The 14,682-nt window shown below is 35.5% G+C and overlaps 2 protein-coding genes across 5 annotated transcripts; both read left to right on the top strand.

Moving 5' to 3' along the window:
* Positions 1-420: 420 nt before the first annotated feature.
* Positions 421-4,392, top strand: LOC125849111 (proline-rich receptor-like protein kinase PERK5). The gene is made up of 9 exons (XM_049529128.1): positions 421-540; positions 659-1,354; positions 1,617-2,072; positions 2,398-2,484; positions 2,567-2,637; positions 2,805-2,881; positions 3,365-3,509; positions 3,638-3,799; positions 3,995-4,392. The coding sequence occupies exons 2-9, from the start codon at positions 742-744 to the stop codon at positions 4,226-4,228; spliced, it is 1,845 nt and encodes a 614-aa protein (XP_049385085.1). The 5' UTR covers positions 421-540; positions 659-741; the 3' UTR covers positions 4,229-4,392.
* Positions 4,393-7,420: 3,028 nt separating this feature from the next.
* LOC125846515 (U1 small nuclear ribonucleoprotein 70 kDa) lies at positions 7,421-13,632 on the top strand. 4 transcript variants are annotated; one of them, XR_007444368.1, is made up of 11 exons: positions 7,421-7,707; positions 8,541-8,655; positions 8,741-8,820; positions 9,594-9,669; positions 9,765-9,829; positions 9,949-10,011; positions 11,550-11,631; positions 11,707-11,854; positions 12,357-12,425; positions 12,584-13,286; positions 13,355-13,632. XR_007444368.1 is itself a non-coding variant. In XM_049525972.1 (11 exons), exons 1-10 carry the CDS (start codon positions 7,612-7,614, stop codon positions 13,221-13,223), a joined length of 1,431 nt encoding a protein of 476 aa, XP_049381929.1. In that variant the 5' UTR covers positions 7,421-7,611; the 3' UTR covers positions 13,224-13,257; positions 13,355-13,632. The 4 variants fall into 4 exon arrangements, 3 of the variants coding, with proteins under 3 accessions (XP_049381929.1, XP_049381927.1, XP_049381928.1); XM_049525972.1 differs by having other exon boundaries at positions 12,587-13,257; XM_049525970.1 differs by having other exon boundaries at positions 12,584-13,257.
* Positions 13,633-14,682: the final 1,050 nt, after the last annotated feature.

Below are 14,682 nucleotides of genomic sequence, written 5' to 3'. Positions count from 1 at the left end.
TTACACTTTGGAACTACAATTGGCGTCAACTTCCTCCTATGTCATATCAGGTCTGATAGAAGATGAGCTGATTGTCTTCTCTTTGCTTGCTCCCACAATTACGTACTGCCTCGAATCTTCATAAAGCAAATAGAATAAAGTATATCATTCCTTCTAAATTATGCACTCACAGTTACTTATAATAAATGGGAAATAGAGAAATCAAGTCTTGAATATGAAATATTGCCTTGTTATGAAAGATCAGGAATCAGAATAGTCCAACTTAATTGGAGTATGTACTACTACTGCAATGCTCTGTAGTTGACTAAAATATCGGGCATCTCGACTAATTTCACGTGTTAACAGACTAATGTTTTCTCCGGTGTTAAAAATGCAAAATAAAATAAAATTAGGGAGAGAGAGAGAGAAGGGTCCTTGTTTGTAGGAGCAAACAATTTGAGGGTGAGAGAGGGGAAAGGGGGTAGGCTTTCTTTGAACATCACAATGCTAAGATTTCTCTTTCTCCCTTTTGAGAACCCTCTGTTCTCATACATCTTTCAGGTAAATTTCTTCTCTTCATGTCCAAATTGAATCATTTTTGTTATTATATTGTATAGGATCTTCAATTTTGTTGTTTTAACATAACATTTTCTTTTTTTCGTTTTTCATGGAAATATAGGAGCATTGAAGATTTGTTGAGACGAGCAGTTAACGGGAGAGGTTGAATTTCTGGGCTGCCGGAAATTTCACCGTTGTTGAAATATGCAATCACCTCCTGGTACTGCTTCGTCCGACAAAAATGACACTACTTCCTCCTCTCCTTCTAATTCCTCCCCATCTCCGCCACCACCATCTCCGCCTACCTCCCCACCCCCAGAATCTCCTCCACCTGTAAATTCTCCTCCACCCGCAAAGGAATCTTCTCCTCCGTCATCACCACCACCCTCAGCTTCTGAATCACCACCACCTCCGTCAGAATACACTACCACATCACCCAATGCTCCTGATGAGGTGTCTCCTCCTACCTCATCCAAATTTAATCCCCCACCCCCAGTTTCCTCAGGACCGCCTTCATTATCTGCTGGAAAATTATCTCCTCCTCCACCTTCAGAAAAATCAGCACCTTTTGAAAAACCAGGCGGTGCACAACATTCAGGCAAACCAGCAGCTGGTTCTTCAGGAAACAACAATGGCTCGCCTTCGTCTAATTCAGGTTCATCTGATATGTTTATAGTTGCTGGAATAGCAGTGGCAGGATTGATGATTTTTGCCACTATCATTGTTTGCTTAATTTACTGGAGAAGGAAGAAGAAAGAACACTACTATATCAATCCTCCTCCTATTCCTCCCGGTCCTCCTAGACGTCCACCTAAAGGTTCGTAAAATTGTAACCTATGTGTCTTTATTTCTTTCCGAGTATAAGTTACATATCCTGTTATTGTAAATTGATAAAAGCTTGAACTATCGAGTCGCTTAAAAGCATAATTAGTACTCTCTTGTGTAAGTAAAAGTTTAACTTATATGCATATCCAATTTCTGTCATAATTATTCGAGTATACATTTGTTGTTTTAATGAGAAACTCAAAAACTGTAGGAGGTTTCACCATCCTAGTAACAGTGTATATTTTTGTTTTTAGGTGCAGGTAGTACTGATCCATACTACAAAGGTCCTAAGCCCATGGAACACATTGTTAAGGTTCCTACCACAGTTTATACAAGTAGCGATAGCACCTTTGCTGTTAATGGCCAAGCTCTTGTGCCATCTCCGAGTCTTGGTGGGTTCTCTAAGAGTCAGTTCACTTATGAGGAGCTAGCTAGAGCGACTTCTGGATTTTCAAAGGCCAATTTGTTAGGCCAAGGTGGTTTTGGGTATGTACATAAAGGTGTTTTGGTTGATGGAACGGTGGTAGCTGTCAAGAGTTTGAAGTCGGGCAGTGGACAAGGTGAACGAGAATTTCAGGCAGAGGTTGATATCATTAGCAGAGTTCATCATCGCCACCTTGTTTCTCTTGTTGGATATTGCATTGCTGATAGCCAGCGAATGTTGGTCTATGAGTATGTTCCCAACAAAACCTTGGAATTCCATCTTCATGGTACTTCCCCTGTCATTGAATACTTCCTTTTATGATACATAATTGAAAGACTTCCTTAAGAGTTTATATACACTAGCTAGTATAAAGAACTATTACACTATCATGTCGCCTTAAATATAACTACATGTAACTATTCATAAAAAGTGGAATTAGTAACCTAAAGAATAACACAAATTACGTCTTACTACAAGTGAGAAAATACACTTAAGTAATGACATAAAAATTCTCTACATGGTAAATATATATGAGTTAAATCCTTTTAAAAAACCATTTGAACTGTTGAAAATGCTCTCCATGCTAATGGTTAAATTAAATTTGTTTGCAGGGAAGGGTCATCGTGTTATGGATTGGGGAACAAGGCTTAAAATTGCGTTGGGATCAGCCAGAGGATTAGCTTACCTCCATGAAGATTGTATACAAATTTTTCTATTCACAATGCTCCCCTTTTCTTTTTCTCTTTGTTTCTCTTTCTCAACCCTTGTTTCCATACACAGGCCATCCTAAGATTATCCACCGTGATATAAAGGCTGCAAACATTCTACTTGAGGACAACTTTGAAGCTAAGGTAACATTATTGTAGTCATTATTGTCTCGTGTATTGTTTTTATGTATTTTGCATATGTCAGGAAACTTGGGAGGTTGGTTTTCAACGTAAATCTCCATTTTTATTAGAAGTGTTGCTTAATAATCATGATAACCTTGGGAATTACAAGAGTGTTTCTGGTTTCTCAGGTGGCAGATTTTGGATTGGCTAAGCTTTCTTCTGACAACTTTACTCATGTCTCCACCCGTGTTATGGGAACTTTCGGGTGAGTTGAGCATAGCATTTTTCTACTTTTTGAGAGGTAAAAGAAATACTAGGTGAAGGTTAGTGCTTATCTTTAGAAGTGACATATAATCTTTCATCTTTAAATGTTTCCAGACTTACCTAAAAATCTTAATTGGTCGAAATCCAATCATATACCATGTTATCAATCTAAAATGCCTAGAAATTTGATAATTCTGAGCAAGATTTAGAATGCCCTGAAAATCAGTTTGATGTTTTTGTTTTGGGGTTCTAAAGGTCTCTAGATTTCAGAGAACTTTTCATATGCTTAGTCATAGTAGCTTAGGCAAGAGATATCCACAGTGAAGGCAAAAAAAAAAAACCAATGTTTAACATACATGAAAAATGTTTTAGAAGTCATTTTAACTTTTTCGGACCTCTTGGTTAAAGTAATAAATGCGGGTGCTTGATTCTGGAAGAAATTAGGCATCAGTAATGAAAAAGCCATCTTATCCTTATACTGCAGGTACATGGCTCCTGAATATGCATCAAGTGGCAAGCTAACAGACAGATCAGATGTGTTTTCATTTGGAATTGTGCTTTTGGAACTCATAACTGGGAAGCGACCTATTGATCCTAGCAATATTATGGAAGACAGTTTAGTAGACTGGGTTCGCTCTTGATCTCAAGTTTCCATATCTCATTCATTGCATCAACAATACCTAGATTTTAACGTGTATTTAGACACCAATTTTTGTATATGCATACCCTTATTAACCTAATGTATGAATATGAACAGGCTAGGCCGCTTCTTAAAACAGCCTTGGAAGAGGGAAAATATGACGAATTGGTAGGTGCTCCTTTTGAAGGAAACAGTGTTCCAAAGGAGCTGCATCGGCTAGTAGTCTGTGCTGCTGCTAGCACTCGTCATTCTGCTAAAAGACGTCCAAAGATGACTCAGGTATGTCATCTTCATGATTAGAGCTATCAAACTAGACCCTCCTTTGTTAAGTCCGGTTAGTACATGGTTTTGTGGTTTACCTTTATCGATTACTTTGAACTTATATCTTATACCATTGCAATTAGACTCATTGTATATGTTCCTTTTCTCTTCTACTTTCTGGAGACAATTAGTGATGCACATTCTAATGAACAGATTATGCGAGCTTTGGATGGCGATTCATCTTTGGAGGACATGAGCGATGGTGCAAAGACTGATACCTACGATACTGGTGCATACAACGCTGACATGGTCAAGTTTAGGAAAATGATATCAAACCAAGAATTCGATAGCAGTGAATATGGAGGGACAAGTGACTATGGACTCAACCCTTCCTCCTCGAGCGGTGATTCCAATGAGCTTGATCATCATCAAAGAGGTAGAGGATGAATAGCTAACTAGCTGAAGACTTGAAGCTTGACAGGATGAATAGCTAACATTTTGACTTCTTCCCTAGAACTGATCCAATTAATGGATCTTACTCTTTCGTGATTTTGTCAAATAAATATACAAAATCAAAGGCATAGCAGCAAAATATGCTTATGTATATATTACAGTACATTATATATAGCACAGTATCATTTTTGTCTCAATATTCTGTACATTTGTACTACATATATAATATTTGATTTTATAATTTTTTCTTATGGTTTTCAAACGCTTTTATTCTGCCAAAAGCCTGTCCACTAAGTATGATTAAGAGTAAATATTTAGTCGTATTTTGTGTTTATATTAAATTATGTAAATTTGTTTTAGTTTGGTGATCTAATGAGATAAGAATTCATGTTAATTAACTATAGTTTGGCTTTTAATATTATGTGTAAATACATATCATGCTTCTATTGATTTGGTGTAAACATCGAATGAACAAATTTTATCCCTAATTAAGAGTGATTAAGGACGGTAGATCTCCTTCTCACCCATTCTTGCAGAACATCTATGGGTTGTTCGGTTGGAAATAGGATTATCTAGGATTATAGTATCATATTTAATATAAAATAGGCAATATCAAGATTTGCATATAACATTTATGCAGGTATAGCTTAATATCAACCATCAAACAATTTATGTGGCACTTTTCATATTTTGAGAGTCAACCAATTTAAATTTAACTGAAATTTGTTCATGAAATTTTCAATTTTTTAAATGAAATTTATATATTTGTAAATTACGCAAAAATATGAAATTTATACATTTGTAAATTACGTAAAAAGTACTATAAGTCACAACAATTAATAATGAGTTTAAAATTCGAAAGTTGCCAGAAATCGGAGGAATAGTATTTAAGAAATAGACAAAAGATGAAATAAATAAAAAAGATAAAATAAAACAACGATTAGATTTATGTATTAATTTGCTAATTAACCAATAAAATATTGATTAATTTAATATCAAATTAACAATTATCGAACGATTATCGAGCAGTCATCAATTTACATCTTAAGTACTACTGTTATATTATTCCTTTTCTTCAATTAAAATCACAAGAAGAAAATACTTATCATTGCTTTAGTTAACTTATGTCTCTTTGTTTCATTAAATATATCACGTGATCTATCCCCAGCAGGAACAAACCAAATCTTTATGCTACGTCAACAAGAAAAAAAATTAGAAGTAGCGGGGAAAGTATAAATATATGCTAGGAAAAAATTATAATTTATAAATATAATAATTTTAATGGATTGATAATTTATCATATAAGAAAATTGAGTAATTTATCTCTGCATCAATTACTTATTAATTATATACTTTTAATTTGTTTAATTATCAATTGTTAATTCAATAACCAATACCAATAAGTCAAATTTTCAATTGAATTATCGGTTATAATTTGATTTTGAAAAACCCATATTGAAACATAGTAACGTAAGTTTTTGTGCACAATGAGAGCAGTTGGTAGGAGAGAAGTAGTCAAAATTTAAATTTCAAAAGCGTCGGTAAACATTGTAAGATAACATGTTAAGGTCCCAATGCACGTTCCTCGTGAGGTTTTAATTTTTTATTGACGATAAATACAACGCACTGGGACCCCTAACACATGCCCAACGTGACGTCTTTTGGACAATAAAAGTGTGTATTGCACGTAGAGCCGTCAAAACAGGCTTAGCCCATGGGGACGGCCCAACCTAACCTGTTATTGGGGTAGGGTTGTGATAGGATTTTTCTAGCCCATCTAAAACTAGGGCTTATAAGCCCAACTCATATAAGCCCTTGGCCCTTGAGGCTTAATCAGGGTCGACCCATGGACCAAAACTTTTTATTTAAGGGTAATTTACAATAATCTCGCTAGTATATAATCTAATTACTTAAATACACGCTATGTTGTAATATTATGAATCTTACCAGATTTTGGTATGTCCAAATACATGTATCTCATAATATATGGACTCAAAATTAGGTTAATTTGTTCTAGATACACTTTATCCAAGTAGATTCGCATGTATATAGTATATATAGACAAATCTCGCACCCTCGCCTCCCTCCCATCTTGCTTGTCACTCTTTTATCTCGCTCATGTATTTGGTATGCGAGATACATGCTAATTACATTTTATTTTTTGCTAGTGTTATTGAAACAACACCATTGTTTGTTATATTGTTTTGAAAATCTTCTCATTATTTTGATGTTACATAATTATAAGCTTGAAAAGAAAAGAAAAAAAAAGGGCTAGCCCGCCGTAGCCCTTCAAATTTTTTAGATCGAGTGGGGCTGGACCGACCCTTTTTGATAGTTCTAATTGCACGTTCACTGTAAGGTATATTTAACTATAAATAATTCCTAAATGGAGAGAAAGGAAACAAAACAACAAGAGTAGGAAATAATAAGCTTTTGTAGTAAAACCTTCAATTCTAGGTATTTTGATATTGATATTTATCAATTATTAAGGAAGATTGGGATGATTCTGAGAGGGTAGGTGAAAGCCCGCTTGCTTAAAAAACTTGTAATTGTGGATTTTTTAAAAAGTAATATAAATCTTTTTTGTTGTGTTTTGACTTCTTTCAATTGATCAAAGTGACAATTATAAGGTGTTTAAGCAAGCTCGTTTTCACCTGCTCAGCATATCACAATCTTCCTTTAAAATAAATAAAAAATATATTGAATTGAAAGATTAACAACAACAATTTCTTGCTAGAACTTTTGTCAAAAATTAAAATTACATTCGTTCAAACATAATTGAACATAATTTACATAATATGAATTAGAGAAAATATTAATTACATTCAATTTATATGTCTTTCTTTTTGAGTTGATTTATTTTCTTTAAGAATTCACTTTTTATATTTATTTTTTTCTTCAGTATCATACATATATCCTTAAAATTCAATAGTCTCACAACTTCATGAAATTTCATATTCAAGACACTGAAAAATATGTATTTATCCCTTGTTCATCGTTATTGTTTCATTCGTTATAATTTTTTTGTTTGTTTTTTCTTTTTAGTTAATTTTAAAAAGAAAATTTCTTTTTATTTTTTGATATTTTTTTTTTATCTTTTCACATGACATATTTAAAAGATTAAATGATATTTCGGGTTTTTAGTTTTAAAAAAATTATTTCTAAAATATTGGTATAAATGAACTCGCGAGTGATGGAGTGAGATCTCTGATGGAGTCTTTATTTGAGCCGCTTCTCTTCGCCGGATAAACCCTTGTTTCTATTTTGGTTTTCGTGCCGCTCTCAGCTATCTTCTCCATCTCTCCAATCGTCCGATTAACGTAACTCCACTTCTTGTGGCGGCGATTCGCATCTAGCAAAAACCCTAGTCGGCTTCAATGGGAGACTTCAACGATGCCTTCATGCGGAACAACCCTAACGTTCAGGCCCGTGCAAAGGCCCAGAATCGCGCTAATGTTATGCAACTCAAGCTGGTAAGTTATAACATTCGATCTGTTGTCTTTGTTGTTTACTGACTTAGATTGTTAAACTAGTTTTTTTTTTTGTTGTGTTAATGTTGTTTGATTGTTTAGGTTTTCCTTAGGTTCTTTCTTGATGAATATGAGGTTAGAAATTTAGATGATTTTGTGCCCTGTTGCTTCAACTTGTTTGGTAAGTGTGATTTATTGCGTTCTTGTGTGGATTTAGCAAAGGAAAAAAAGAGAGTAGAAGTGAAGTATCGATATAGACTATACCGACTTGTTAGGATTATGGTCTAGTCAGTTGTTGTCGGAAAACTCACATTAAGTCCCTCTCTTAGTTTGGTTAGGGATTCTCAATGTTTATTAATTCATAGTCTTAGATACCTCTAATCTTTCCCAAAATATTAATTGTATAATACTGGGGGGAAACAGACCTAGATGGAGTGGAATTGATGTGGATTCATATGTCAACCCCCAAGTGGTTTGGGAAAATTAGAACGTTGTTGTTGGTTTCTTGATGTCTTCTGATTTGTCATTATGTAGTAGTGAGTAAGGTGTTGTGGTTTATTTCTTGTTTCGTGATATTTTTAGAATTGTTCCAATTCCAACTCTAGGTTTATTATTTTTGTTTTTGTGAAATGAGACTAGAAATTGTCTAAGATGCATATTTGTTGTGCCTTTATGACAGCTAAATATACTGTGTGACTAGATAGTTGGCTTAGAATAACAGTAGAAGTGTAGAACTATGTTGTCAGGCTGTTGCAGTATTGGCAATCCTTTTCTTTGTTCCTCACTGTTGCTGCAAGTTTGTGTATTTTCTTTGTTGATATATGTAATATATGCAGATTGGTCAAAGTCATCCAACTGGGTTGACTGCTAATCTTCTGAAGCTGTTTGAGCCCCGCCCACCTTTGGAGTACAAACCACCCCCTGAGAAGAGAAAATGCCCTTCATATACTGGTTAACATTCTTCATGGATTGAGTCATTTCTTGTTCTGTCAGTTATCTTGTATAATTCTTAGAAATATTCTCATTTGTTTTTTAGGGATGGCACAATTTGTTGGTAACTTCGCTCAACCTGGTGATCCAGAATATGCTCCACCAATCCCTGAGGTTGAAACCCCGGTAAGATTATTTTATATGCTGCAATTTTTCTTTTCTGATCTGTTTGGGTAGGTCACTATGATTAATTGAGGGCTGGATATTCATTCTTCTCCCTTCTTCTTGCCTTATTAACTGCTTCAACACCAATTAGCAATAAGCAATCATCCATGTTCTCTTAACAGTGATATTTTAATTTCATCAATTTGATGTTTGCTTGATTATTTGTGTGTTTTGCCATATAATGTTCTGCTGATTTTTTTTCTATTTCGAGATGAATGAATCTTGAATGTCCAACAAATGACACTAAAACATTGTGTTGTAGTTGAATTAGTGGTAATATCATGTCTTGTTCTTTTTCTTTTTCCCTCAGGGTAGTTTTAGTTGTGTGTTTTATGTTTGTCTTGCACTGAATAATGCCAAAATTTTCTGTGTAATTGAAAGCTTCTATTATTATCTCCCCAAGGTGTGGAGCTGTTGTAACCATTGGATCTCATCTTATCTGGAAGATACTGTTGTCTCCCCAAGTCAATAGAGCTGAATCTGTTGTAAATTGGTAGTGCATGTAGTTAGAGGAGTGGATTATATTTACTATTTAACTTGAGATGTGGGTTATCTAATTCAACTAATTTGGGATTGAGACAGTTACATCCTCTGGTATCCAAACCGGTTCTGAAGAGTTACTTTATTCCAGAAAAGTATAATAAGATGTAACATAAGATGTGCAATTACATACTATGGTGAATCTGTGTATATTTTTGTTTATGCTCATTGATTGCTTTTGTTATTGGATGCAGACTGAACGAAGAGCTAGGATCCACAAGTTACGGCTGGAGGAGGGTGCTAAAAAGGCTGCTGAGGAGCTTGAAAAATGTATGAAGTGCTTAAGTTTTTTATTTTCTGAATATTTGAGAGCCATATTTTATGATAAATATGGAATAAATTTTTGTTTTTTTTCTGCTGAACAGATGATCCTAGCAGTGACCCAAATGTTACCGGAGATCCATACAAGACACTCTTTGTTGCAAGACTTGTGAGTGAAGATCTTTTTAGATCAATTTTGCTGTTACTTGGGAATATCATCTAAGTTTTGTTTTTTTTGACAATGGAATATCTTCTTAATTTTGTTGATTGTCTTTCACATTTTCTCAGAATTATGAAACAACAGAAAGCAGAGTCAAACGCGAATTCGAGGCTTATGGTCCAATCAAGCGGGTAGGTATTATAGAGCATCCCTTTGTGGGGCTCAGGTTACTGGCTTTTGGTTGGTAAGATGTGTACTTTTATGGTGGCGTGGTACTTCCTCCTACTATCCAGCTGTTTCTCAAATTGATATTTCCACAACTTTTATTATTTTCTGAAAGCACTGAACATCTTACAATTTTAGCAGCTTCTCTTTATGTACTTCATAAAAAAAATTAGCATCTTATCTCAAAACAGATTTTAATCAGCAAAATTTAAAGAACTGTGGGGTCGATACACTTTTTGAAAGGTTGTCTTTATAGTTGAGTCCTTCAAAATGAGGATGGAGTACATAAAAGAAGTACCCCACATTACTCTACTTAAGTTTCAAACTTTCACTTAAGGTGCATGCGATGCATTCATTATGTGTATAAACTTATAGCATGGATTGCACTTCAGTATTTTGATGAGAAGTTATTGAATTTGGCAGTGTCTGTTAAATAGTAATAAACTGATTAGCTCTCGACTTCCTTAGTGCTTCAGATTATTAAAAAAGAAAAAGAAATGGTTTATGCTATAAGCTTTCAAAATCACATTTTATCTGGAGAACTTTTTTTTTTTCAACTGTACTTTCGGATGCATCTCTTCAGGCTGTAGTTAAGAAATGGATTTTTGTTTGAACTGCTAGCACTATTCCCTGGTGTTCGAGGTGCATTCTGCACTCTGAAATGGGTGAATTTTTTTGTGAAGTTACTAGCATTTCTTTGCTTTGTAAAATAAAGGTCAGATTGCCAGTATGCCCTTCCTCAGGTAACAGTGCTCCAATTATTGAGTATCAGTTCGATGTCTTTATCCTCTTATCCTGGTTTGGATATCATTAGATATTCCATTAGTTTCTAGAACCACAAAGGTAAAGATGTTCGACTCCTAGGTATTTTCCTGGTAAGGGTAAAACTTAATTTTCTGGTAGCTTTTGTTTCTTTGAGTTGCCAAACATGACCATTCAATATCCAAGTCCGAGCTACATTACATGAAACAAAGCTGAACACTTAGATGAGCAGAGCAATGATGCAATATATCTTTGGCCTCTTATTCCAAGCAACACCGGAGATTGATACTTGCCTTTACTGGGTAAAAATTTGTTGGGAGTATCGACCTTGTTCTCTTCTTTATTCTTCTTACATCCCATCTATGCTGCTAAGATTTTACTTTTGGATTCAAAGGCTATCAAAAAAGTTTCAAGCATTTCAGGAGACACCTGGTATTTGACTATACTTCTATAATAATTTATTTATTTTAAAATGTTCCCTGGTAAGGGGAGTTAGAATATTGCAAACATAAGGCCACAGTTCTTGTTCAACTCTAGCAGTGATGATGAAGCATCTCGCCTGGGAGCTCTTTGATTCAAAGGTGAGCACGGCTAATTAGGCATAGTGCCTGCCGTGCCATTAGGAGCTTACTGTACCTAATCGCGCTGAGTAGATAAAAAACATAAACTTTTTTGACCGCTGCATCAAACATGATTATAATGTTATTAGTTCTGTTAATTCCATAAATTGTTCGAGTTTCAGGTTCGCTTGGTTATGGACAAGACAAACAATAAACCCAGGGGTTATGCTTTCATTGAGTATGTGCATACACGGGATATGAAAGGTTTCTCTAAACTCCTATTCTTCTGTCTTTTTGGAAGTCTCACTTCCATCTCTAATTCTTTTGGATATAATTCAGCTGCATATAAACAAGCTGATGGAAAGAAGATTGATAATAGAAGAGTGCTGGTTGATGTTGAACGTGGTAGAACAGTCCCCAATTGGCGTCCCCGCAGACTTGGTGGTGGACTTGGAACAACAAGAGTTGGAAATGAAGATGCTAATAGGTATTGCATGAACTTGTCATATGTACATATGCATAGTGCTAAAAAGGACATTGATCTCAGCTCTTCTTTAGTGCAATAATGGTTCCTGTGGTGTCTTTGGAGTAAAAATCGCAATGGGAATGTCTCCTCTTCTCTGTTTGAGTTGATTTTATTGTTGCATATTGCGTAAAATGCTAATTTGCTAGATACAACAAGACATGTTTGCTTGTAGTTGACATAAACTGCTTTTCTGAATTTCAACTCGTCTTTCGGGGTATATAGATGCTTCAGTTTGTGTTCTTTTTTCCTAAAAATGACTGGCTGCTCTGAGCTTCTATGTATGATATCTTGTCTACAAGTTGAATTTGTTATTGTTTGGCATTCAGTTTGATAATTACTCATAAAATGTTCTCAAAGTAGTTTTTTCTTGTTTAGATGCCCTTTTGGTATGATTGTCAAGTGAAAAGCTTAAATTCTTACATGAAATTTTAATTATTGTCGACTCTATACTCCTATTTTTCAGAGAGGTGGTTCAGCCGGGAAGGGCAGCATCTCGCTCTGAGGAGCCAAGAGCACGAGATGACAGGGACAGGTATGCTTGCTTTGAGTTCCTTTCTGGCAATTAGACTCCCAGACAAATTTCTACTTCTCCAAGGATGAGTTGTCCGATTCACTACTCTGTTTAGTTTAAATGTGAGTTAATGCTATAATGTGTTTCACGTTTAATATTATTATGAATTCCCATATTAGCAGGGATCGGGAGAAGTCCCGTGAAAGGGTGCGAGATAAGGACAGAGAGAAATCTCGTGAGCGTTCTCATGACAGACCAAGGGAACGTGAAAGAGATGACAAACATCATAGGGAACGCGAAAGAACCAGAGAAAGAGAAAAAGATCGCGGTCGTGACCGTGATCGAGACCGCGAACGTGATAGGACACGTGACCGTGAGCGAGGCAAAGACAAAGACCGGGATGGTCACCGTGAGCGAGATCGCCACCGCGAGAAGGACAGGGAAAAAGGTAGGGATGAAGGTGAGGTTGACCAGGGTCGTGGGCGTTCTCGTGATAGAGAATATGATTATGAGCATGTTGAATCAAAACACGAGCGGGGCCGACACGGTGACAAAGAAAGGAATTATGATCCTGCCGAACCTGAAGATGATCATGGACATTATGACTATTATGATCACCACCAAGGTCGAGGAGACTATGAGAATCCAGAAGCACAAGGTGGTGATGATCGCTATAAAGATGCCAGTCGTGGTCATGATCGTTATGATCAAATGGAAGAGGATAATTATGCCTATGACCACGGGGCATCTGAGGCAAAAGAAAGGGACCAGGATTACAAGCGTTCAGATAGGTCACATTCTCGTGAATATGACTACTGACGATGAAGAGTATGCTTCAGCTTGTGTTGCTGTGGTAAGGTTGCAATAAAATCCATATGCTATGTAGGTAATTTTAATATCTCATTCAATAATATTGCTGCACTAGATTTGTCTGAATTTTTGACTCGCAGGAAGACATGGCCTACTGATACCTCAATGAAAATGCAACTATCTGTTGGAATACCTGCTTGACTAGTGCGGGAATGAAAACACCAAGATGATGGTGCGGCGCATTGGCCCATGTTTTGAATTTTGTATCTGCTTTTGGAATTATTTGGTAAATTACTTGCCGAGTTCTTATGTGAACTTGTTAAATGTGAATTTATTCGGGATTTGTGTGCGCTTTTGTGTTTGTTACGAGTACTTGTATGTTGAACAGACTATTCGCTCATGTTATGGTATTTAGTTTGAAATTTCTTTGAGGGGGTTGGAATTCTGTAGAATATTAATAAATAAATAAAATCGTCCAGCGTCTAAATGATACCGTGTCTCTCAGGCTTCAAAATTGTGAAAAATGTGAAATGGATTTCATTCCTACCCTTTAACTAGAGGTTTTGAGTTTTTGAGTGAGATGCCTCTCCCTTTCTGGGTTGTATGCTATGTATATTTTTGGATGGTGAGAGTTTTGAATTTTGATAGCCAAGATGTACAGTTCCTTTACGTAAAATGTTGAATAGAAAGTACTTGGAGTTGTCTAGTTCCAAATAAAGACATCGCTCTGACTTTGTTCAAAGGCATGCCTCTTTTTTTGTTTTGTTGTATTTAAGGTAAAAAGAGTTTCATATATGGCATTTATATCAACTCAGTAAGAACATATATGGGCATTTACATCAACTTAATTTGTCTTTAAATGTTAACTTTTTGTTTTGTATACTTTGTATTGGTGGGATCCCAATACACAAAATCTTAGCAAGACTACAATATGTCTTGTGGGTGGTTCGAATCATCAAGATTCAAGGGAGCAAAAATGGGTGGAAGTTGGAGGGCTAAAAAACGAAACATCCTACTTCATATGTCTTTTCCCCCAAATTGATAGCGCGTAAATGTGCATGAACTTATGATAGGAGTTGAATGCGTAGGACATATGTGATCCAAATTTGGTACCATGCTGAAAACTAAAAATTTCTGTACTTGTGATCGTACAAGTACATCTTCAGAAGTTTCCCAGAAAGATACAAATTGTTTAGGCTGTTATAACTTTTATATTCAACCAACCAAAATATTTCTATTTGTTACATGTTCATCGCTCAATCATATCATTCTCTCGAAAACCTCTAAATTGTTTGTATACAGACGCCATAATCCCCAACTGTATATTATCATTTCTTAACTCACGAATGTTTATTTTTCCGTCCTCGCTGATTAATTACATTTTCTCTCTAGTCGTTTGGTAGCTGATTAGGCTATTGATGTATTAATTAGATCACGCATAAGAAATAAACGGTGTGTTTGGTATGAA

The sequence above is a fragment of the Solanum stenotomum genome, chromosome 12, assembly GCF_019186545.1.
Source record: "Solanum stenotomum isolate F172 chromosome 12, ASM1918654v1, whole genome shotgun sequence".
Taxonomy (NCBI): domain Eukaryota; kingdom Viridiplantae; phylum Streptophyta; class Magnoliopsida; order Solanales; family Solanaceae; genus Solanum; species Solanum stenotomum.
Note: the sequence above shows the minus strand (reverse complement) of the source record. Positions and strands in the feature narration are given on the sequence as shown.

Bases quoted from the DNA above. Each gene is read 5' to 3' on its own strand.
- LOC125846515 (XM_049525970.1), top strand. From the start codon at position 7,612: ATGGGAGACTTCAACGATGCCTTCATGCGGAACAACCCTAACGTTCAG. The intron at 8,656-8,740 runs GTTAACATTCTT...TTTGTTTTTTAG, and splicing joins AAAATGCCCTTCATATACTG to GGATGGCACAATTTGTTGGT. The intron at 12,426-12,583 runs GTATGCTTGCTT...TTCCCATATTAG, and splicing joins GCACGAGATGACAGGGACAG to CAGGGATCGGGAGAAGTCCC.
- LOC125849111 (XM_049529128.1), top strand. From the start codon at position 742: ATGCAATCACCTCCTGGTACTGCTTCGTCCGACAAAAATGACACTACT. The intron at 1,355-1,616 runs GTTCGTAAAATT...TTTTGTTTTTAG, and splicing joins TCCTAGACGTCCACCTAAAG to GTGCAGGTAGTACTGATCCA. The intron at 2,073-2,397 runs GTACTTCCCCTG...ATTTGTTTGCAG, and splicing joins CTTGGAATTCCATCTTCATG to GGAAGGGTCATCGTGTTATG.